Source organism: Sus scrofa, chromosome 15 (genome assembly GCF_000003025.6).
Source record: "Sus scrofa isolate TJ Tabasco breed Duroc chromosome 15, Sscrofa11.1, whole genome shotgun sequence".
Classification (NCBI taxonomy): domain Eukaryota; kingdom Metazoa; phylum Chordata; class Mammalia; order Artiodactyla; family Suidae; genus Sus; species Sus scrofa.
In genome coordinates, this window is record NC_010457.5 from 120,738,195 (window position 1) to 120,760,995 (window position 22,801).

The 22,801-nt window shown below is 46.7% G+C and overlaps 2 protein-coding genes and 1 long non-coding RNA gene across 3 annotated transcripts in view; 2 read left to right on the plus strand and 1 right to left on the minus strand.

Moving 5' to 3' along the window:
• Positions 1-9,638, plus strand: part of STK36 (serine/threonine kinase 36) — a 28,198-nt gene extending 18,560 nt beyond the window's left edge. The window contains 14 exon segments of the mRNA XM_021076483.1: positions 960-1,110; positions 1,284-1,411; positions 1,974-2,078; positions 2,428-2,464; positions 2,467-2,525; positions 2,693-2,781; positions 3,038-3,101; positions 3,256-3,366; positions 4,800-4,874; positions 5,593-5,767; positions 6,014-6,161; positions 6,388-6,535; positions 7,075-7,821; positions 9,261-9,638. Of these exon segments, the coding sequence (XP_020932142.1) occupies positions 960-1,110; positions 1,284-1,411; positions 1,974-2,078; positions 2,428-2,464; positions 2,467-2,525; positions 2,693-2,781; positions 3,038-3,101; positions 3,256-3,366; positions 4,800-4,874; positions 5,593-5,767; positions 6,014-6,161; positions 6,388-6,535; positions 7,075-7,821; positions 9,261-9,404 (2,181 nt within the window). The 3' untranslated portion in view covers positions 9,405-9,638.
• Positions 8,617-17,513, minus strand: LOC106506368. Its single transcript, XR_001301625.2, has 3 exons — positions 17,074-17,513; positions 10,154-10,344; positions 8,617-9,067 (listed from the first exon to the last, which is right to left on the minus strand). It is a non-coding gene; the product is annotated as an uncharacterized LOC106506368 (long non-coding RNA).
• Positions 10,343-22,801, plus strand: part of TTLL4 (tubulin tyrosine ligase like 4) — a 43,289-nt gene continuing 30,830 nt past the window's right edge. The window contains 2 exon segments of the mRNA XM_021076484.1: positions 10,343-11,229; positions 15,551-15,665. The gene's annotated coding sequence lies outside the window, so the exon portion shown is untranslated.

Sequence of the window (22,801 nt, forward strand, 5' to 3'; positions counted from 1 at the left end):
ATGGAGGTTCCCAGGCTAGGGGTCAAATCGAAGCTGTAGCTGCCAGCCTACACCACAGCCTCAGTGGCACCAGATCCGAGCCGCATCTGCGACCTACACCACAGCGCACGGCAATGCCGGATCCTTAACCCACTGAGTGAGGCCAGGGATCAAACCCTCAACCTCATGGTTCCTAGTCAGATTCATTTCCACTGTGCCATGATGGGAACTCCAGAAGTATTTCTTTTTGAAAAGACTTACAGATCAGCTAGTATTTCCTAACCTTGTTTGTCCTACAGCCTCGTAACCTATGTGGTTATGAGTAACCTACCCTGGACTCTGGAGGTGAGGGGTGGTTAGGGAGGTGACTGAGAAAATAGCTGAGTTCTGACTGATCGTAGTGGAGACAGAGAGGAACATATGCGAGAAAGTAAATAATTGCCTGGCCATTGTTCAAACTGGCAACTGGGAGCACAGATCTGGGCTATATTCCTGCCTCTAGCTCCGAGTCCATTCAGTGTCTTCTAGTCTGAGAGCCTGTTTTAGCATCCCTCACCCTTTCTGGTCAGGAAGCTTTAAGGTCAGCAGTACTCATACATCATCGTGCAGTGAGTAGCATGGGGAGTTTGGAGAAAAATACCCCACCTCTTGAAATTCTGAATCAGTAGGACTGGCTTGGGAAGAATCCACACACCCTCAGGAATTCTTATACTCAGGGTCCACAGATAACGCTTGGAGAAATATCATCTAGAGAGCAGCTGATCAGCATAGAAGGATTGACACCTAAAATTCCTGTCCTTGAGACAGGAAGGCAGTTGTAATAATGCATTTTCTGTGCGAAGAATGCTTAGAGTTAAACAGCTGGTCTCCCTGGGTTTTTTCTCCTCCTTTCTCAGGTTCTCTGGAAACTCTTGCTCCTTAATCCTGAACCCAGTTGGTTTTCTGATGTGCGAATGTTCACCTGCCTCTGTCTCCCTTAGTGCTTTACTGTGCTGTGTGAAGCCATGGATGGGAACAGCCGGACCATCTCCAAAGCCTTCTACTCCAGCCTGCTGACGACGCAGCGGGCTGTGTTGGACGGGCTCCTCCATGGCTTGACAGTCCCACAGCTCCCTTTCCACACCCCCCCAGGTACTGGAGTGGGGAGGGGTTCTCTTGACCTACTCGTGGAGGAGGTCCAGCTTTGCTCATTCCCCTGCCATTGCCTAGGGTAGTGCCTGGCATTAAGTGAGCATTAAATAACTGTGAACTGAATGAATGAGGAATCTGAGAAAAACAACCAGACTCTTTGCCTTTCTCTGCAGGAGCCCCCCAGGTGAGCCAGCCCCTGCGGGAGCAGAGCGAGGATCTGCCTGGAGCCATTTCCTTGGCGCTGGCAGCCATATGCACTCCTCCGGTGGGGCTGCCTGACTGCTGGGAAGCCAAGGAGCAGGTCTGAGCTACATTTTCTTGTTCCCATCATCTCTGTTACTGAAGTTTGTGGTGGGGGTGTGTGTGTGACTTGTTTTCTTGGAAAGGCAGAAAAACAAGCTTTTATGTGTCTCTTTGTTCAGTACTTCCAGAAATAGATGCTCCCACTAGGTTTGGACCACTTGCAGAACAGGATGTAGCCAAGATCCCAGAGCCCTTAGCCAGCTAATTAGAGAGCTCAGTGACAAACTGTCCATGTGATGGGGTAGCTGATCTGAAGCCACCTGGGATGCTTCTTCAAGGGTTCAAGATTCAGATTTCCTGCTCCCCTTTGGCTGACAGCACTTTCCTCTGTATCTGCCTATGGTGGAACTTAACTAAGCCTTGCTTTTTGGTTCTCCACTGGCCATGAAGACTAGAGTCTGAAATTCCTATGGGACCTCAGAATGGAGTCTGAAGTTCCTGGTGAACCTGGGGAAGAGTGTCTGGCAAGGAAGGCTTGGGAGTCCCCTTAGTTGGAGATATGAGAGGAGTAGAACTGGAATAATGGGAGTGAGATTGAGTCTTCAGTTATGTCCCCACAGGTCTCTCGGCATCTGGCAAATCAGCTCACCGAAGATAGCAACCCACTGAGGTCCTCCCTCATCTCTGGTCTAGAGCATCCCATCCTGTGCCTTCACCTTCTCAAGGTACCACCTGCCCATAACCCCTGTGCTTCAGATTCCCTTCTAACTCGCAGGGCTGAGAGAGCGCAGGGGGGACTAAGAGAGAGGAGAGACCCCCTTGGAGGACCCCTTTCTGCTTCTAAATCTTTTCAACTGAGATGGCCCCACCATTACGCACTCTTCACCAAAACTGAGACGTATCTGCATCTCATAATCTTCCAGCAAGAGGCAGAAGTGGTCTGAATTTCTCTAACACCCCTAGTTGTGGATACTAGCTCTGCTGAGAGGCCAGCCTGCTTTCAGCTGAGCCTCCCAATCCAGGAGCCCAAGGGCTGCTCTGCACCCCTGACAGACTCCTTCCTACACCCTGTAGGTTCTCTATTCCTGCTGCCACGTCAGTGAACGCCTGTGCGTCTTCTTGGGCAAGAGCCCCTGGCCTTGGGGTCACTGTTGAAGCTGGTCCAGAGCAAGGTAGGCTAGCAGCGCAAGTAGGCATCTCATGGGGGTTCCATCATTTCAATCAGAGGTTGCTCCGATAGCTTGGGTTTCTTTGTAGGTTTTTTTTTTCTTCCAAATAATGATGAACTTAAAAAAAATGTATTGGAGTATAGTTGACTTACCAGCGTTGGCCTTTGTAGGTTAAGGTGGTGGATTGGGAAGAGTCTACTGAAGTGACACTCTACCTCCTCTCCCTTCTTGTCCTTCGCCTCCAAGATCTGCCTTCTGGGTGAGTCATAGAGTCTCTCCACTGAAATCTTCCACCCCCATAGCTCAGGATGACATGGGATAAGGGGAGTGGCACCCTCCAGCCTGTCCTTAGGAGGGACCGGGATAGAGAGTGCAGGTTTACTTTACAAAGAACAGACCTAGATTCCCACCAGCTTTGTGCCCTGGAGGAAGACCGGCAGCCTAGGCGAGAGGGCAGGCCACTCAGAAGCCTCCCCTCACACCGCTGCATCCCTCAATGGATCTCCTCCTTCCAGAATGGAGAAGCTAGGCACAGAGGTCGCTCCTGTCTTTACCCATTCGCACGTCGTCTCTCTCGTGGTGAGTTTTCAGCCTTCATCTTCCACCCCTTTCACCCCATCATCCCACCTCCTGGGAGCAGGAGAGCCCTTTCCCCATTTGCAGCTCTTCGTGAGGACTTCTTCTGGACCAGGACAGACGTAAACCTCCCTCCTCCTCGTCTAACTGTCCACAGAGCGCGGCAGCCTGTCTGTTGGGACAGCTCGGTCAGCAAGGGGTGACTTTGGACCTCCAGCCTACGGAGTGGATGGCTGCAGCCACACACGCCCTGTCCGCCCCTGCGGAGGTGAGGTCCACCGGGATGCAGAGATGTGTTTTCTCTGGGTCAAATAAGGCCTGCGTTCAGGGAGGAAAGACTGCAATGCCAGCAAGCCTAGAGTCAACTAAGGAGTGTGAGAGACTCAAGGAGTCTTTCCTGTCCTGGCCTTCTGCCCCCAGATAATAAACCCCTCTGAGCCCAGACCGTCAGGGCTTTAGATTCCGTGTTAACACACAGGACCTCTGAAGAGCGAGGCAGGCATCATCTCTCTCCGACTTGGCACTTACCTCCTGAAGAATCTCTCCTCCAGCCTCTCTCTAGTCTCTTTCCTTCGCTCCGTCAGACAGAGCTTTGTTAAAGGAAGATCTGCTCATTTGTTCAACTCGTAATTACTTCACACAAAAAAGATATGTGGAGTCGCAGGTGCTAGTCTAGTCTCCGAGAATGCAGCAGTGAAAAAGGGAGACAAAAAATCTTGCCCCTGTGGAATCCTCTGTGGCATCCCACTGTTTCTGGGGTAAAGTCTCAATTGGTTAGCAGACTGCTCACAGTTCATCTGTTACTCCTGGACTCTAATCCTGCTCTACCAAAAAAAAATGACTATTTCCAAAATTCACTGTAGCCTTCATGACCTGCTTTGTAAAAGCTAGGACTGCTACTCAGAACGTTCTCCCTTCCTTGTCTGCCTTTCTCCCCCCCCCGCATCTTTTTAGGGCTGCACCCATGGCATAAGGAAGTTTCCACCACAGTCCCAGCAACGCCAGATGCAAGCTGTCTCTTGGACCCACACCACAGCTCACGGCAACACATCCTTCACCCACTGAGTGACGCCAGGGATTGAACCTGCATCCTCATGGATATTAGTTGGGTTTGTTATTGCTGAGCCACAACGGGAACTCCTCCTTGTCTACCTTTTAAACTTTTCATTCCATCAGTTTCCTACCTCCAGGAGGCAGAGCTAGGCACTCTCTGCAATTCACCCCGCTACTTCTTGGCTGCTGCTACTTCTTCTTCTTCTTTTTTTTTTTTTCTTTTCTGGCCACCCCATGGTGTGTGGAATTCCCGAGCCTAGGGGTCAGATCAAGATTGAAACTGCAGCTGTGGCAATGCTGGATCCTTAAGCCACCGTGCTGAGCCAGGGATCGAATCCCCATCCCAGAGCTCCCAAGACACACCAATCCCATTTGCCACAGTGGGAATTCCTCAGCTTCTTCTTTAGCAAGTATTTTCCTAACCTATGATTATTTCAGTGGCTGCTTATCCTGCTAGACTGTGTGTCTTTAGGACAGAGTTAGTCATTGAATGAATAGGCAGGAATCAAGACTCCTAAGTCCAAAAGAACTCTCCACTGCACCAGGCCTCAGAAGAACTCTGCCTGGCTCGGAATTGGGTGTACAGGTCGATGCGGTCACCTCACCCCTCTCTGGGATCTGCTCTCTCCCTGACTTTCTCTCCGACAGGTCCGGCTGACTCCCCCCGGTGGCTGTGGATTCTACGACGGCCTCCTCATCCTTCTGCTGCAGCTGCTCACCCAGGTACAGCTGCATGGGAAGTAAGGATGGATGGATGGGAAGGAAAAAGAGAGAAACTAGGCGTTTGGAGAACTACCGGCCAATAAGGATGAAGAAGCAGTACAGTCACCTCTCCTCTCAAACTGCTGTCCCTGTGATGACCTTAGACTGGGCCCACCTACCCTCAATAGGGACCCTTTAAAGGGAGCCATTCAGCTGCATCCCTGGGATTCAGTGGGAAGAAAAACTAATTCCCTGCTTCCCACTAGACATACACAAGGGTTAAAAGGGATTTCCCATTGTGGCTCAGCGGTAATGAATCTGACTAGTATCCATGAGGATGCAGGTTTGATCCCTGACCTCACTCAGTGGGTTAAAGATCTGGCATTGCCATGAGCTGTGGTTAGGTCACAGATGGGGCTCGGATCCCATGTTTCTGTGGCTCTGGCGTAGGTCGGCAGCTGTACCTCCAATTCGAACTCTAGCCTGGGAACTTCTATATGCTGCAGGTGTGGCTCCCCAAAAACAAAAAAAACAAAACAAAACAAAAAAAAAGGGAGAGATCATGGAGTTAAGATGTGATAAGAAAGGGAACTAAGACAACAGGGGACTCCTAAGTGGGAAAACAGAAGGAATCCTCTGGGATTCCCCTTCCTTGTAGGTCGGGGACAAGAGTGAAAAAAGGCATCTGTAACTCCCGACTTTGACCTCTCCCTTTGTGCTCTTTCAATTGTGTCTCTAGCCAGGGAAGGGTGATCTGATAAGGGACGTGGCTGGCTCAGAAATGTGGACTGTCCTTTGGCACCGCTTCGCCATGGCTCTGAGGCTCCCCGGAGAGGCATCTGCACCGGAAGAGGAGCCGTCACTGTCCAGTCCACAAAGCCCAGAGCCAGACTGGACCCTGATCTCACCCCAAGGTATTGTGCCAACAGCATGGCCCTTTTGTGGGGCCAGTGGATTGATCCCTCTTCAAGCCTAGAACCCGGGTAGCCCATGGAGATTGCTGCCGCCGCTGCTGCCTAAAGAAAGGATGGCAGAGTCTGTGCTGGAGCTGCTCAGGGACAGGGAGGGACTGAACAGGTGGTGGTCCTGAGAGCCAGGGGGAGCAGGGACGTCTGGGCCTCTTGCCTGCTCCACTGGGTCTCCATTCTCGGCGTTTCCAGGCATGGCAGCCCTGCTGAGCCTGGCCGTGGCCACCTTTGCCCAGGAGCCCCAGTTATGCCTGAGCCACCTGTCTGAGCGTGGAAGTATCCTCATGTCCACCCTGAAGCATCTGCTTTCGCCCAGCTTCCTGCATCAGCTGGGCCAGGCGTGAGTTGGAGCAAGAGGAGGGAGACCAGAAAGTTAAGAGTTTGCACTTGGGGCCAGGAGGAGGGGAAGGCAGGAGAGAGAGCTGGCAGCTTGAGCTATGAAGCAAGGAATGGGACTGCTTAGCTTGGGCAAGGAGAGCTGGACGAGGGTATTTGAGATGCCTGGGGGAAGAACGCTAGAGTGGGTGAGCCAGACAGAGTGTATCCTGCTCCACTCCCCTCCATAGGCCTCAGGGGTGTGAGTTTCTCCCCGTCGTGGTGCTCTCTGTCTGCCAGCTCTTCTGCTTCCCCTTTGCCCTGGACGTGGATGCTGACCTCCTCGACGGTGTCCTGGCTGACCTCACAGCCTCAGAAGTCACAGCCCACCTGCTGCAGGTACTTGGGAAGCTGCCTGGGCAGGAAGGTGGGAGAGGAAGATGGCCAGTCTTGGTATTCTAATTCACTTCCCGACAGCTCCAGGGCTCTCGCAGGCCCTTGTAAGAGTGCAGTGTCTGGCTTGACCTAAGAGTTTGAGTAGAGAAAGCATTCAGGCCTGAGCAGAGGCACGTGGTGGGCAATGGGCTGGTGCCTCCTCTCTCCATCAGTCCCCTGTCTGGATTCTCTTGCAGCCCAGTGGGGTGGACATCCTAGTCTAGGCACTGGAGACTCAGCTCCTCAGCCAACAATCGCTTCTCTCACCATTGTTGGCATTAAGGACTGAGTGGGTCTCTGAAAGCAGAGAGCCGGAGCCCTTGCAGAGCAAGGCATGCACTTGGGAAGGACCTGATCTCCTGGGCTCCGCGAGATGTCTCAGTGCTGTGGCTCAGGTCTTCCAGCTGTCTGTACTCTTCTCACCAGAGCTGGGCTTTTCCCGCCCCCAGGTTTGGGGCTCCACATTATCTGACTGCAGTGTATTCTCCCTTCCCCTTCTACAGGTCTGCTGCCACCGTCTTCCACTGACACAAGTCGAGCTGCCCATCAGTCTCCTCACGCGTCTGGCCCTCACGGATCCCACCTCTCTCAACCAGTTTGTGAACACAGTGGCTGCCTTCCCTAGAACCACCATCCCCTTCCTCTCGGTGGCCCTCCTAGGGGACCAGCCGCTCCTGACCTCTGACCTTCTCTCCCTTTTGGCCCACACCATCCGGGTCCTGTCCCCCAGCCACTTGTCCTTTATCCAAGAACTGCTGGCTGGCTCCGATGAATCTTATCGGCCCCTGCGCAGCCTCCTGGGCCACCCAGAGAATTCTGTGCGGGCCCGTACTTATGGGCTCCTGGGACACCTGCTCCAGCACAGCATGGCCCTGCGTGGGGCCCTGCAGAGCCAGGCTGGACTACTCAACCTCCTGCTGCTGGGGCTCGGAGACAAGGACCCTGCTGTGCGGCGCAGTGCCAGCTTTGCTGTGGGCAACGCAGCCTACCAAGCTGGTCCCCTGGGCCCTGCCCTGGCAGCCGCGGTACCTGGTATGACCCAGCTGCTTGGAGATCCTCAGGCTGGTATCCGGCGCAATGCCGTGTCAGCTCTGGGCAACTTAGGGCCCGAAGGGTTGGGGGAGGAGCTGTTACATTGCCAAGTACCCCAGCGGCTCCTAGAGATGGCGTGTGGAGACCCTCAGCCAAATGTGAAGGAAGCTGCCCTCGTTGCCCTCCGGAGCCTCCGACAGGAGCCCTGCATCCATCAGGTACACCCCAGGGGACTTAGGAATCACCATGATGGGCTGGTTTTCACAACATTTTTCCGAGATAGTCTTTAAGGAATTGGGACATCCCCAAACCCAAACTGTATCCCTCTCTGGGAATAGGAAACCCACAGGCTGTGTCTTGGACATGAGTTTTCCATCTACCATCTCCCTCCTACAGAAGGGAAGGGACCTGGAAGAGGGGTCTGGTGGGCTAGGAAATGCCTGGAATTTCAAGGACCAGTGTTCCTCTCTGCTAGCGGCTGTGCACAAGGAAGGTGAGGGCAGGCTAGGAGATGTTGATGTCTAAAGTGGTTTTGTTTTGGGGGCCACGATGGTGCTAACTATCTTTTTTAGTGCTTACCATGTGAAAAGCACCATGCTAAGCCCTTAACCTTTCTTACTTGATTTAAGCCATGCTCTGCATTTTGCAGTCAATGAAACTGAAGCACAAAGATTTAATGACTTGTCCAGATTACAAAGCTAATATGTAGCTCTGGAGTTTTGAACTCGGGAGTCTGAAACCAGAGCCCACGCTCTTTTTTTTTTTTCTTTTTTCTTTTTTGGTCATGCATATGACATCTGGGCCAAGGACTGAATCCTTGAAGCTGCAATGCCGGGTCCTTAACCCACTGCTCCAGGCCAGGGATCAAACCTGCACTGTCTCAGAGACAGCACCAGATCCTTAACCCTCTGTGCCATAGTGGGAACTCCTTAAATTTTTTTTTTTTTTTTGGCCTTGCGTGTGGCATGCAGAAGTTCTTGAGCCAGGGATCGATAGAACTGGTGCCACAGCAGCAACCCAAGTAGCTGTAGGGTGTGACAACGCTAGATCCTTAACCTGGTGCACCACAAGAGAACTCCTAGAGCCTGTGCTCTTAGTTGCTGCTTTATTTTGCTGGGTTTTTTTTTTCTGCTTAGTATTCAGTATATAAACGGCCCAGTGAAAAACCATAAGTCCACCTATGATTAAGCTAAACTTCCAAATTATAATAGTTCAGATGTGGTAGCATTGGGTGGTTCATGTAGAAGAGGAATTATGACAGGATGGTGATGATGTGTATTATAGTATCTTCTAGCAAGCTCTGTGGGGAAATAATAAAAAGGACTCTTTGTGGTAATGAGGTTCAGACCCACTGGTCTGGATGCATGGCTGGGAATCACACCTTTTGGCTTGCTCTCACTGCTGCATCCATTACCTCCTCCTGAGGACAAGTGCTTGGGTCCTTTGGTGCCTTGGTATCATGATCTGTAACCAAAGAGAATGGATGGAGACCTCTGATAATGGTGGTTCCTGTCTCCAAGGTCTGTCTTTTTCTACCACAACCTATTTTGAGTCCCAAGAGCCCATTTTCTTTTTCTTCCTTTTCTGGAGTGGGAGTGGCTGGGCCAAATGAGAGTCCTCTGCATGTCACGTTCTGTCATCTCTCTCTATCCCACAGGTGCTGGTGTCCCTGGGAGCCAGTGAGAAATTAGCCTTGCTCTCTCTGGGGAATCAGTTACTGCCACATAGCAGTCCCAGGCCTGCCTCTGCCAAACACTGCAGGAAACTAATTCACCTCCTGAGGCCATCCCACAGCACGTGATCTCAGATTCCTGGGGTCCACCCTCCAGCCTTCATTGCCCTGCGGTTGCCAACTCTTCCTTTTTTTTTACTCTACAAGCCACCAACTCAACTGAGAGCTAAAGCGACTGAGAGCGATAAGCTGCCAATCAACTCATTTGAGGATGAGAACCTAGAAGAGATTTATGTCTAAAGCTCCTTCTTTTCCCAGATTCAGGATGTTTTCAACCAGTAAACTTCATTGTTATTGGTGCCAGAGGAGATTCCAGAGCTCTTTTCTCCAATAATGTGCCTTTAACCCCAGGGACATGCCTCCTGGACCTTAGGGAGACATCTACCTAAGAGAGCTCTTCCTTCCAGAGCTCCTGTGATCGTCCCAGCAGGTTCTTGCTTTAAGTGCACTGGCCCCAGGACAGTGAAGAAGACAGAGCCTGCCTCAGCTCTGGGCTACGGGGATAAATGCCATCAGTCCCCGCTGTGGAGGGCTCCCCAGCCTGTAGCCCATATTCCCGTCTGTGAGGAGATGGGGAGGGTATTTTCTCTCCTTCCTTTCCTTCTCTTCCTTCCTTCTTTTTATTTCTCCTCCTTCCCTCTTTTTATTTCTCCTCCTTCCCTCTTTTTATTTCTCCTCCTTCCCCCCTTCTTTCTTTCTTCTCCTCTTCTACCCCTCTCCCTCCAACTGCTCCTCTTCCCACTCCTCTTCCTCCTCCTTTTTTTTTTTTCCCTTGGTAGTTCTCTTTATAAAGTCTTGTAATAAAAGCTGTGCCTCACCCCATGTGGAGCTCTCAGGGTAAAGGGTCAGGAGGTTCAGCTCCTCTGAGTGGCTGGGTGGTGCCAGAAGCACTGGGATCCTATTCACAGAAGGTCCTGGTTTGGGAGCTTATTTATATCTTTTCCTGCCTTCCAGCTTCCTCCATCCCAGATGAGCTACATGTGGTACTTCCAAGCCAAGGCCGGTGGAGCTGAAATAGGAAAGGATAGGATTAAAGAGAGGGGTAAACTGGATTGCTTTGCAAATTTCCAACTTAGTGACTAGTTTTAACATTTGGTGGCATTCCACTGTATGGGGAAACCCAGCTGCCTTCGAAGAATGGCTCTTTATGGAGACTGTGCTGTTTACCATAAGGGGAGGGGGGCAGCTGACAGGTCCATTAGATAGAATCATAATCCATACTGGAAAGCTTAAGCCTTTACTCACTGGATGGCCTGTGACAAGCTTCCTGGAGCCCTAATTTCTCCATCTATAACGTAGAGAGTCTACTTTTTATCCTTCTTCCAATTTCATTTGTTTTAGAAATGAAAATTTAAGTAAGCTGCCCTTATTTTTAAAAGGAATTTTATTTAATCCTCATCTTCATTGCCCACTGTGTTTATATTTTTAAAAATAACATTTTTTTCTAGAGTCCATCACAATTTCCTCCTATCCAGATTTTTTAATTTCAGTTCAACGAATTTATTGAGTCCTGTCTATATGCCAGATACTATTCTAGGCACTGGAGGTAAAGCAGTGCCTCTTTGTCGCGGAGTTTCCATTTCTGGTCAGGGAAACAGTGAACTTATTAAAATGACTGAACTCTGTGGTATGTAAGAAAGTGATAAAAGCTCTGGAGAAACATACCACAGGGAAAGAGGGATGAGGAGTGCTGAGCTGGATAGCCAGCGTAGGCCTCACTTGGTGACATTTGAACAGAGCAATGCAGCTCCGAGGAAAAACACGACGCATGAAGCGTGATCTTCAGAGGCCCCGAGATGGGAGTGTACCTGGAGTGTTTCAGAAGCTATGAGGAGGCCAGTTTGGATGGAAGAACTGACGAAAGGGGAGAATAGTAGGAAATGAGGACAGGAAGGTAGGTACTGGGGACCAGGCAAAGGCCTTGTACTTTACAGAGAATAGGGATCCACTGGAGAGTTTTGATCAGAGGCGTTCTGTCATCTGCCTTTGGCTCTTCATTCTGGTGTTGTGAATGGACGGTGAGGAGTGGGGGAGGAAGGGAAGGAGGGTGGACAGTTAGGAGGTGATTGTAAGAATCCACATGAGAGAGAACGGCACCCTGGATAGGGGTGGTACCCAAGGAGTGCTGAGAAGCAGTCAGATTTGTTCTTGTTTTTTTAATTTTTTTATTTTTATTTTTTTAAGTAGTCGGATTTTGAATGTGTTTTGAACATGGAACACATCCATTTTCTTGACTGATTGGATTGCAGGGTATAACAAAAGAAGGCAGTCGAGGATAACTCCACGGTTTGTGGCCTGAGCAATTGGAAGAATGAAACTGCTATTAACTGAAATGGAACTATTAGTGGATTATTAGTGGGTGGGAACATTCAGGTTTAGTTTTGAACATGTTAAGTCTGTAAGTTGGAAATTTTCAAATGCACACAAAAGTAGAGAAAGATTAGCTCAGGGAACTCTTCACTGAACTAATAGCTATCATATCTATATTTCTTTTACTCAAGTATTTTAAAACAAATCCGGGCAACATATAATGTTATCCATAAATACTTTGGTATATATTTCTAACAAATCAAAACTTTTGTTTTTGTTTTTAACAAAACCACCATACTTCATTTAGATCAAATCTAGATTAAGACAAATATGTACAGTATTGTATTTTTATTATTTTTGTTTTTTTGTTTTGTTTTATTTATTTATTTATTTTTTGCTTTTTTAGGGCCATACCCGCGGCACATGGAGGTTCCCCGGCTAGGGGTCTAATTGGAGTTGTAGCTGCCAGCCTACGCCACAGCCACAGCAACTCAGGATCCTAGCCGTGTCTGCGACCTACACCACAGCTCATGGCAACACCGGATCCTTAACCCACTAAGTGAGGCCAGGGATCAAACCTGCAACCTCATGGTTCTTAGTCGGATTAATTTCCACTGCGCCATGACGGGAACTCCACTATTGGATTTTTAAATGTGCATTTTTTTCCTAAAAGATAAACTAGGGGAAATTACCTCATAGAAGAATTATTCTTTTTTTCCAATTAATTTGTTAAATTCTAGCTTGAAATATCTTATGTGGTACATAAACAATTTTATGTAGAGAAATTAAATTTACATCCAAACTTTGTAGACTATGTGTTGTATCACATAATAGTTAATCATTTTATGAGGAAGCCTAATAAGAAAACATGTGTACATCCTTGGGAGAATACAATCTAAACAATTAGAAATATGTAAACAGTTTCACATCCAGCAATTATCACAAAGCGCTGAGAAAATTTGGAGTGAACAGTCTGAGTAGTGCCTGGAATTTGGAGAATGTCTGGAAGGTTTGAGGATTTGGGCTCATGTTTGGTTTTGTGTCCACATGAGTGTCTATGTATTTCAGCTTTTGGAGAAGGGAGAAGGAGCTCAAAGTTTTCAAACATATAAAAGTAGAGAGAATGGCATGCTAAGCCCCCATGCCCTGATGCCACCAATTCAGCTGTTAGCAACATTTTGTCACACTGCTTCTGCCTTTTCCCTTTTTAACTCTGTCCTTGCTATAGTTTTAAAGAAGCATCTTTTCTGAGATCATTTAAAATTCAAAGAAAAGTTGTAAGAAGAATACAAAGAATTCCCACATACCCTTTACTAACTGTTAATATTTTGCCACAATTGGTTTTATCATATTTTTCTGAACCATTCAAGAGTAAATGATAAATACCATGCCCCTTTACTTTTAAATACTTGTTTTTAAAAATCAAGGCTATTTACTTATATGACCATAGTATTATTAATGAAATCTGGAAATTCAACATGGATTTATTACTATTAGCTAATCTACAGCCCATATTCAAATATTGCCAATGGTTCCAATAATATTGTTTATACCAGGTTTTTTTTGTTTGTTTTTGTTTTTTGCCTTTTAGAGCTGCACCCATGGCATATGGAGATTCCCAGGCTAGGGGTCAAATCGGAGGTACAGCTGCCAGCCTACATCACAGCCATAGCCATGCCATATCCAAGCCGAGTTGGTGACCTACACCACAACTCACGGCAACGCTGGATCCTTAACCCACTGAGCAAGGTCAGGGATTGAACCTATGTCCTCATGGATACTAGTTGGGTTTGTTAACTGCTGAGCCATGATGGGAACTCTGATGTTTCTTTATGATTTGAGTATACCTGATGTTTGGGTATATCTGATTTGTGTGTGTGTGATTTGATTCAGGTTATACATTTTTGGCAGAAGCACTACAAAGAGTCATGATGTGTCCTCTTAGTATCATGTCTGGAGGCTGATGATGTTGCTTTTCCCTAGTATTGATGAAGTTACCTCTGATCACTTGGTTAAGGTGGGCTTGGCAGATTCTGTGGCTGGATTTTATTTTTAACTAAAATTTGTATTTTAGAACAGCTTTAGATTTATAGAACAATTGAGCAGATAGTACAGAAAATTATATATACCTTGCCCCTGCACACAATTTCCCTTATTATTACCATCTTACCTTACTATGATACATTCATTACAAATGGCGAACCAGTATTGATGTATAGTTGATCCCTGAACAACATGGGGGTTAGGGGCACTGACCCCCTCCCAACTGAAAATCCAAGTGTATCTTTACAGTCAATCCTCCATATCTGAGGACTCAACTAACTGTGGATTGTGTAGTACTGTATTATGTATTTATCGAAAAAAAATTGCATATAAATGGATCCATGTAGTTTAAACCTGTATTGTTCAAGGGTGAACTGTATTATCAACTAAAATCTGTGTTTTATTCGGATCTCCTCAATTCTTACCTAATGTCCTTTTTCCGCTCCAAGATCTCATACATATTACATTTAGTTGTTTCTTGGACTTCTCTGGCTGTAACCTTTCCTCAGAAGCTTTTTTTAGGGCCGAAGCTGCAGCATATGTGTATGCTACAGCCATGGCAACATCAGATCCAAGCCACATCTGCAACCTACACTGCAGCTTGTGGCAACGCTGCATCCTTAACCCACTGAGCAAGGCCAGGGATCATACCCGTATTCTCGTGGATACTAGTTGGGTTCTTAATCTGCTAAGCCACAACAGGAACTCCAGAAATTTCTTATTGTTGATGCCCTTGATAATTTTGAGAAGTACTAGTCAGGTATTTTGTAGGATGGCCCTTACTGGAATTTACCTGATGTTTCTCATGACTAGACTGGAATTACAGGCTCGGGGGAGGAAAATTACAAAAGTAAAATGCATTTTTTTTCTTTCTTTTTTCTTTAGGGCTAAAGGTACAGCATATGGAAGTTCTCAGGCTAGGGGCAGAATCAGAGCTACAGCCACTGGCCTACACCACAGCCACAGCAACGCCAGATCCGAGCTGTGTCTGCGACCAACACCACAGCTCACAGAAACAACTCATAGCAATGCCAGATCCTTGACCCACTGAGTGAGGCCAAGGATTGAACCTGCATCTTCATAGACACTAGTCAGTTTCATTACTGTTGAGCCACAGTGGGAACTCCCTAAAATGCCATATTTTTTTTTTTTCACATTTCAAGGGCATATGATTTCTGACTTGAGGTTGACCTTGATCACCTGGCTGAAGTGATGTTTGTCATATTTTTGTACTCTTACTCCTTTTGTCCCACTCCATCTCCCTTTCCATACTCTGCTCTTTGGAAAGAAGTCACTCTGCACAGCCCAAACGTAAGGAATGGGGGCTTATGCTCCCCCTCCTTTAGGGCTGTGTCTCTATCTACATAATTTTTTCAGAAGTTTTGTGCGTAGGAGATTTGTCTCTCTCTCTCTTTTTTGTCTTTTTGTCTTTTCTGGGGCCACTCCCACGGCATATGGAGGTTCCCAGGCTAGGGGTCTAATCGGAGCTATGGCCACTGGCCTACGCCACAGCCACAGCAACGAGGGATCCGAGACACATCTGCAACCCACACCACAGCTCATGACAATGCTGGATCCTTAACCCACTGAGCAAGGGCAGGGATCGAACCCGCAACCTCATGGTTCCTAGTTGGATCCGTTAACCACTGTGCCATGACGGGAACTCCAGGAGATTTGTCTCTTTATCAGATTTGTGAACATATTCAACCATTTATATCATGGACTCATGAATATTTGTTTTATACTTTGGACTGTAATTTTATTGCTAAAATTGTTCCAGCTTTGGTCATTGGAGTTCTTTCAGTAAGCTCCTGTGACATACTCCCACCAATTTGTTTTGTTTGTGGTTGTTTGTGTTTTAGGAACACTTTCTTTCCGGCACTAGAAGATGCTTCAGGATCATTTTGTGTATTTCCTGCCCTAGTCCTAGAAGCAGCCATTTCTCTAAGGAGCCCTGATTGCTTATAATGGAGAATGGTATGTGAAACTAAGACCTGGGAGTTTCCTGTGATGCAGCGGGTTAAGGATCCAGCATTGTCATGGCTGCCTCAGTTCATAGCTGGGGCCCTGGAACTTCCACATGCTGCAAGCATGGGAAAAAAAAAAAAAAAAAAAGAAAACGTGGGGGGAGAAATGAAGACCTGGGTGCTGGGTGTGCTTGTTGTTACTGAGGTGTTTATTTTAAAGCAAAAGCAAACTCCTGGTATCATGTCATTTAATACCTTAAAGTGTCTGTGAAAAATAAGGATACTTTTTTTTTTTTTTTGTCTTTTTAGGGCCACACCTGTGGCACATGGAGGGTCCCAGGCTAGGGGTCAAATCGGAGCTGTAGCTGCCGGCCTACACCATAGCCACAGCAATGCCAGATCCTTAATCCACTGAGCAAGGCCAGGGATCAAACCTGCATCCTCATGGATACTAGTTGGGTTCGTTAACTGCTGAGCCACGACAGGAACTCCAAGGAGGGTATTGTCTTAAATAACCCAAATGTTAAAATATCCTGTGGCTACCACAAGAAATTACCACAAATTTAGTAACTTAAAACTACAGAAATGCTCTCACAGTTCTGGAAGGCAGAATTCCGAAATGAGCCTGTCTGAAGAATCCCATTCCCTCTGGAGGTTCTAAGGAAGAATCCATTCTTGCCTCTTCCACCTTCTGGTGGCCCCAGGCATTCCTTGGCTTGTATCCACATCACTCTGATCTCTACCTCCTCGGTCACGTTGCCCCTTCCTCTTTTCTGTCTTCTCTGTGTCTGTTCCATCTCCCTCTGCCTCACTAGGGACACTTGTTATTGGATTTAGCGGGCCCACTCAGATAATCAAGGAAATGTCCTTAATCCTTTCAAAACCATCCTGTCAAAATCCTCAATCACATATTTTGCCATATAAAGTAAGAGTTACAGGTTCCTGGAATTAAGAAAAAGATATATATTGGAGTTCCCGTTGTGGCTCAGTGGTTAACAGTGGTTAACGAATCCGACTAGGAACCACGAGGTTCTAGTGGGTTAAGGATCCGGCATTGCTGTGAGCTGTGGTGTAGGTCGAAGATTCTGTTTGGATCTGGTGTTGCTGTGGCTGTGGCGTAGGCCAGCGGCTACAGCTCCCATTAGACCCCTAGCCTGGGAACCTCCATATGCCGTGGGAGCGGCCCCAGAAAAGGCAAAAAGACCAAAAAAAAAAAAAAAAGATATATATATTTTTGGGGGGTGTCACCATTCAGTATACTATAATAACTAACAAAATTATCGTTTCTTAATACTATGTTCTTAATGTCTCCAGTTCATATTCAGATTTCTCTGTCACCTCAAAAATATCTTTTTTCAGTGGGTTTGTTTGAATCAGGATCTAAACAAGCTCTAAGTCTATTATATAGAACACGTCACCTGAAATTTGTTGAAGAACAAGGCCATTCCTCTATACATTGGCCCACATTCTGGATTTGTCAGGTTATTTTCTTCTGATGTGATGTTTTCCTTTATTTCTGATAAACTGGAAGTTGGAGCAAAAAGCTTGATTAGATTCAGATTCAACTAATTTTTAGACAAAAATACACTGCTTCCTAAATATTACTGTGTAGTTCAAATTGCATTACTGTCAGGAGACATAATTTATAGCTGTCCCACGTTTCATGATCTAAGACTGATTAAAATATACAAGTGATGGCAAATATCCTTTCTGTGTAAAATTCATCAATCCTCTAATGATTTTAGCATCTATCAATGACTGTTGCCTAAATCAGTTATTAAGCATCTTTGCTCTGGTCCAGATTGTTTTCATTAGTTGTCCCCCTTTTTTTCTGTAGCCAACTATTTAGAGAAGCTCTTTTCACCTTCCAGCTCTCTTGAGATCGCCAAATCCATCAGGTCTAGGGACATCTGAAACTGAGGGAACAGTCACAGTCTTGCCTGCGGAGATAACTGAGTCAGTGTTTCCTAAAGCTCACACTTAAAGCCCAGAGAGCAAGTGGTTGGAATTGTAGCCGCCAGGTGGATTGGGGTTAAGGGAAGGTGGATTGAGGAAAGTATTGTGGATCTGACGAGCTCTCCTTTCCTGGGATCAAACTCACAGGCTTTTACTAGAAAGAACTACAAAAAATTTCTTTAATAAAGCCTGGGCTCTTTGATTTTAGAGGAGCGAATCAAGGCCCGGCCAAAGGAAGAGTCATTGAGGTTAGATAGAATCAGGTTAGAGGGTCCTGGAATGCCAGAACGTAGCCAACCTTTCAGGGATTTAATCTCGGACTACACCTCCCAGAATTCCGCTCTGTGGGGCCCACCGCATTGAAGGGACTGCGCGTGCGCGAGCCCTGAGCCGGCCGGCCCTGCCAAGCCCCACAGTCCCCGAGATTCCCCGCGCTTGCCTCTCCTGCCGCGATCGCCCCTTCAGGCCCTCAGTTCGTCCGCTGGGGGCGCGCGCAGTGCGTGGTGGCGGCAGCGGCGCCGGCGGCTGAGAGCGCGGGTCGCGTGGCCGTGCGTGGTTGCTAGGGGCGCCTGAGGCCGCCTGCCTGCCCAGCAGGCCAAGGGAGGAAGCGACGCGGAGCCGGCGCCCGGCCTGGGCGAAGCTGAGTCCGCTGGGTGAGTGTGGCCGCGGAGGCGGGGAACGACCCTCCGCCGGCCCGGCTCTCCCGCCCTTCCCTCTGCCCGGGTTCTTTCACGCGGTCCCTAGCCCTCCGGCCGCTCCTGCCCCAGTCCTGCTTCCTGCCTGCCACCTCTCCATCCCCTGGGAGGTAAGGGGCGGCCTCGGCCTCCTACCCAGCCTGGACTTCGCGCCTCTTCGGAACCCTTCTCCCCTCCCCGCCCCCTCCTCTCCCTCCCCTGCCACGCCCAGTGAACTCGGTCGCCCCGCCTCTGGGTGCCAGAACCCTGAAGCATCCCCTCACCCGGGGCCTCCGTGCCTCCTCTTTCCCGCCCCGCTGCAGTTTAAATTCTCTTCGCTTCAGTGTGAGCCCAAGCTCCTCTCAGGCCTCATGGCTAAATTTAATATGGATATCCACTTTTTAACTGCCCCATCTTCACTCTCTCTAGAGAAGTACTCTCCTAAACTGTAGAGGTTCAAACAAGATGCGAGATGCTGTGGAATTTAACTTTTCATGTATCCATCCATTATTTCATTAAATCATTCAACAGTTTCTAATAAACATCGACAAATATTTGATGAGACAGAGCACTATGGAAGGTACTGGGGATGCAGTGGTGAACGAGGCAGGCGTGTTTTCAGTTTATAGTCTAGGGGAGATTTTGATCAAGTAAACAGCATTTGCCACATTATGTGGTATGTGTTCTGATAGAACATTAGAAGAATATTTAATAGTTTTCACTTGGAAAACTATTATCCCCATTCCCTGGTCTTCACAGTCCTATTCCGGATCTAGGAAATGTTTTAATCCTTCCTTCCTAAGGGAGTTATCTCTGGTGTCTCATACTTTAGACCCCATCTTTAACTTCATCACCTGTTGATTTAGACAGTTAACACGTATTGGCAGACCTTTGTATCCCATCCTTCGTATCTTGCAGTAAATACTGAGGCTCTGTGCATAGAAACCACCCCCTTGGTGCCCATTGGACTGAATGGAGCCTTGAAAAATTATCAAGTGTTGTCTGGGAATGAAGAAGTGCTGAGACATTCCAGATACATTGTAACATTAGTAAAGATACAGCAAGGCTTGGAAAGAGAACTGGAAACAGGTTGACAGACTTGAGCTGGGTGTGGAGGCAGCCATCCAGGGAGAAATAGGAGGAGGGAAATTAATAGGGGTTCTGTCACAAAGGGATTTGGGTGTTTCACTAGAGTTAGAACTCGATCCTCCTGAGCAGTGGTTTTTTAGCAGGGTATTTAGGGGCCCAGAACTTCCAAGGGATACCTGTGCATATATAGCTTTAGAAGAGTCAATTTCCATATGTCCAATTTCCAGTTCCAATGAACTCTTCTAAAACTAACCTTACAAAAAAAAGGAGTGGGGACTGTCACATACCTCATGTTCCCAAATTTTACTGTAGTGTATTATTGTGGGTATATAAACCTCAGCTTGGGAAACGGAATATTTGGGGCATACTAATTTCAGGGAGGCCTCCTTTGGGATTAAATTACCTCAGCAACTCAGAAGGCTTGGGAGTTCCTGTTGTGGCACATCTGAAACTAGTCAGAAACGAATCTGACTAGTATCCATCTATGAGGGTTTGGGTTTGATCCTTGGCCTTGCTCAGTGGGTTAAGGATCCACTGTTGCCGTGAGCTGTGGTGTAGGTCGAAGACGTGGCTCTGATCCCGAGTTGCTGTGGCTGTGGCCAGCAGCTGATTTGACCCCTAGCCTGGAAACTTTCATATGCTGCAGGTGCAGCCCTAAAAAGCAAAATACAAACAAACAAACAAACAAAACTCAGAAGACTTGCTGTGTTCCCCTGTGCCATATACACAGCTGTTAGGGTGAAGCTTGTTCCTTGTTGGGATTTTCTGTGACTAAAACGTTTCTTGGGACCACAGATTTTTTTCAAGCTCTATTGGATAAAACTGACATAAAAATTTTTAAAAGAGCTTTCTTTTATTTTAGATGTGTGTTAATAAATAAGATAATTAAAACTCACTATCAAATCAAATCATGAAATGTTTATTTCAATGACAGTTAATCCTTAACTTAGTTCTTAGTTCTTTCTATAAAATGTTTAGTATTTTCTACCTCCTCTTAACAAAAGGATAAACTTGTTTAAACTTGTCTTGAAAATGTTCAACTTTAAGGGTGCAAGGAATGCATGGTTTTACAAATTCTTGGGGGGGGTACATGAGTAAGATCATTTGAAGAGTATGTTGCAGGAAAACCATGGAAAGATAATTGGCAGGAAAGTAACATCAGATTTGTGTTTGAGATTACTGCAGTGTCCAGGTAGGGTCAGATAGGAAAGGTTTTAGACTGAAGGCAGGGAGCCAATGAGAACTAGAGATGATGAGGGCTTGATGGTGATTGCAGTGGGGGAGAGGATTTAGAGAGATATTAACAATGGTAGAGGACAAAACCTGGTGGCAGAGTAGATGTAGGGAGAGTAGGACAAGGAGCATCTGGAAAGATCCTAGGTTTCTGACTTCAGTGATCAACTGGGTAGTAATGCAGGAAGAAGTACTAGGAGGAGGCACAGCTTTGAGGAGATACAGCAGTTGGACTTGCTGCGTTGAGGTTCCTGCGGCATATCCAGGTAGAAAGGCCTGGAAGGTTGTTCTGTAAGATCTGAGTGATGGTCGAAAGTTGAGGCTATGAGACAGAAGAGGTTGCTCTGGGAGAGTTTGTGTTAATAATTGCAGCTGCTATTTATTGAGCACTTTCTAATGTGCCAGGCAAAGGGAGAAGACTGAGCACAGAGGAGCACCTCCTTTGAAAGATAGGGAAAGAGGCAGCATATTTATAACCAAATCCAAAAATGAGTATGTAAATGAAAAGCTGTCACTTGCTGAAAAATTGTCTCAGTGAACTTTTTTGTTTGTTTTTTGTTTTTTCTAGGGCCGCACCTGCGGCATGTGGAGGTCCCCAGGATAGGTGTCTAATCAGAGCTGTAGCCGCCGGTCTCTGCCAGGGTCACAGCAACTCAGGATCCGAGCAGCGTCTTCGACCTACACCACAGCTCACCACAACACCAGATCCTTAACCCACTGAGTGCGGCCAGGGATTGAACCTGCAACCTCATGGTTCCTAGTTGGATTCGTTAACCACTGAGCCACGACGGGAACTCCTCAATGAACTTTTAACTTCAGAATCTGCTACTGAAAATGTGGAGTTGGGTTTAGCTTTCTTGCTAGATTCCCTTTAGGACCTTAGAATTGTCTGGTCATAGGCTTCCTGGATTTTAGCATGGAATCAGATGTTTTGATCTGTCAGTGAAATGCAGAGAAAATTTTTCTTTAGTGCCCCTAACTTCTTACCCTCTCTTCTGGCAGAACTGGGAAGCCAGACCTGGCATTTTTGGAAAAAATGCTGAGAGTGCTGATTTCTCTTGGGCCCTGAAATGCAAATGGCCTTGTCCTTAGGAGCGTCATAGATATCCTCAATAGGCAGTGGTATTATATATTCAGGCTTTTTGGTCTCTTATAGATACTTGAAAAGCTTGTTGGGGTCTTCAGTATGTTTTTTTGTTTGTTTGTTTTCTTTTTTTAGGGATGCACCTGTGGCATATGGAAGTTTCCTAGGCTAGGGGTTGAATCGGAGCTGCAGCTGCCGGCCTATGCCACAGTCATAGCAATGCCAGATCTGAGCCATGTCTGCAGCCTACACAGGATCCTTAAACCACTGAGCGGGGCTAGGGGTTGAACCCGCATCCTCATGGATGCTAATTGGGTTCGTTACCACTGAGCCACAACGGGAACTCCTTATGTTTTTTAATGTAGGATATGTATCTACTCCATATTAGAAATTGAAGTATTTATTTTCGTTTAGGAGTAAGAATAAACTTCTTAGAAGTAAACATAAACAGCATTTTTTAAAAAGAGAAACACTATTGTAAAAAGATTAGTGAGAAGAGTGGCACTGTTTTTAAGAATCTCATTAATGTTTGGCTTATTAGAAGACAGCTGGATTTCCATATCTACATTCATTCGGTTCAGTATATTGTTTTGATGAATTATGAGGAAAATCCAGCCTCACATAGATAATTAGTTGGAAAAGGGAGAGTATTTCTATAGCTTTTTCCGATAATAGTGGGGTATTCTTTGGTACCACGCAGAAATTAACAAGGGATGGTTTTGTGAAGGTTAGCTAAAATGTGGAATTTGAAATATCATCGGTGAACTTTTCATACTTTGTTACAGCAGAATATATTGGTCTTCGCCTCTACACTTCTGACTTTGACCAGATCTTTTACCCATGCATGATTCTGTGACGTTGGGTGAAAGGTATTTGGGAAATAATTGAATTCATTGAACTATGTAGATCTTCCAAATGTTCCCACATTTTATTATACAATATAAAAAAAATTACCAAAAAATGGTTAAGTTTTGGGAAGCTGACAAGCTCATGGTGGCAGATACAATTTTGCCAACATTCTGATTTCTCTTGGAAGCTCAAATTTTTATCATTGGCAACAATTACTGTCAGTTGTTTTCCTTGAAGTGACAGGCTTGCTCTGTTTCATTT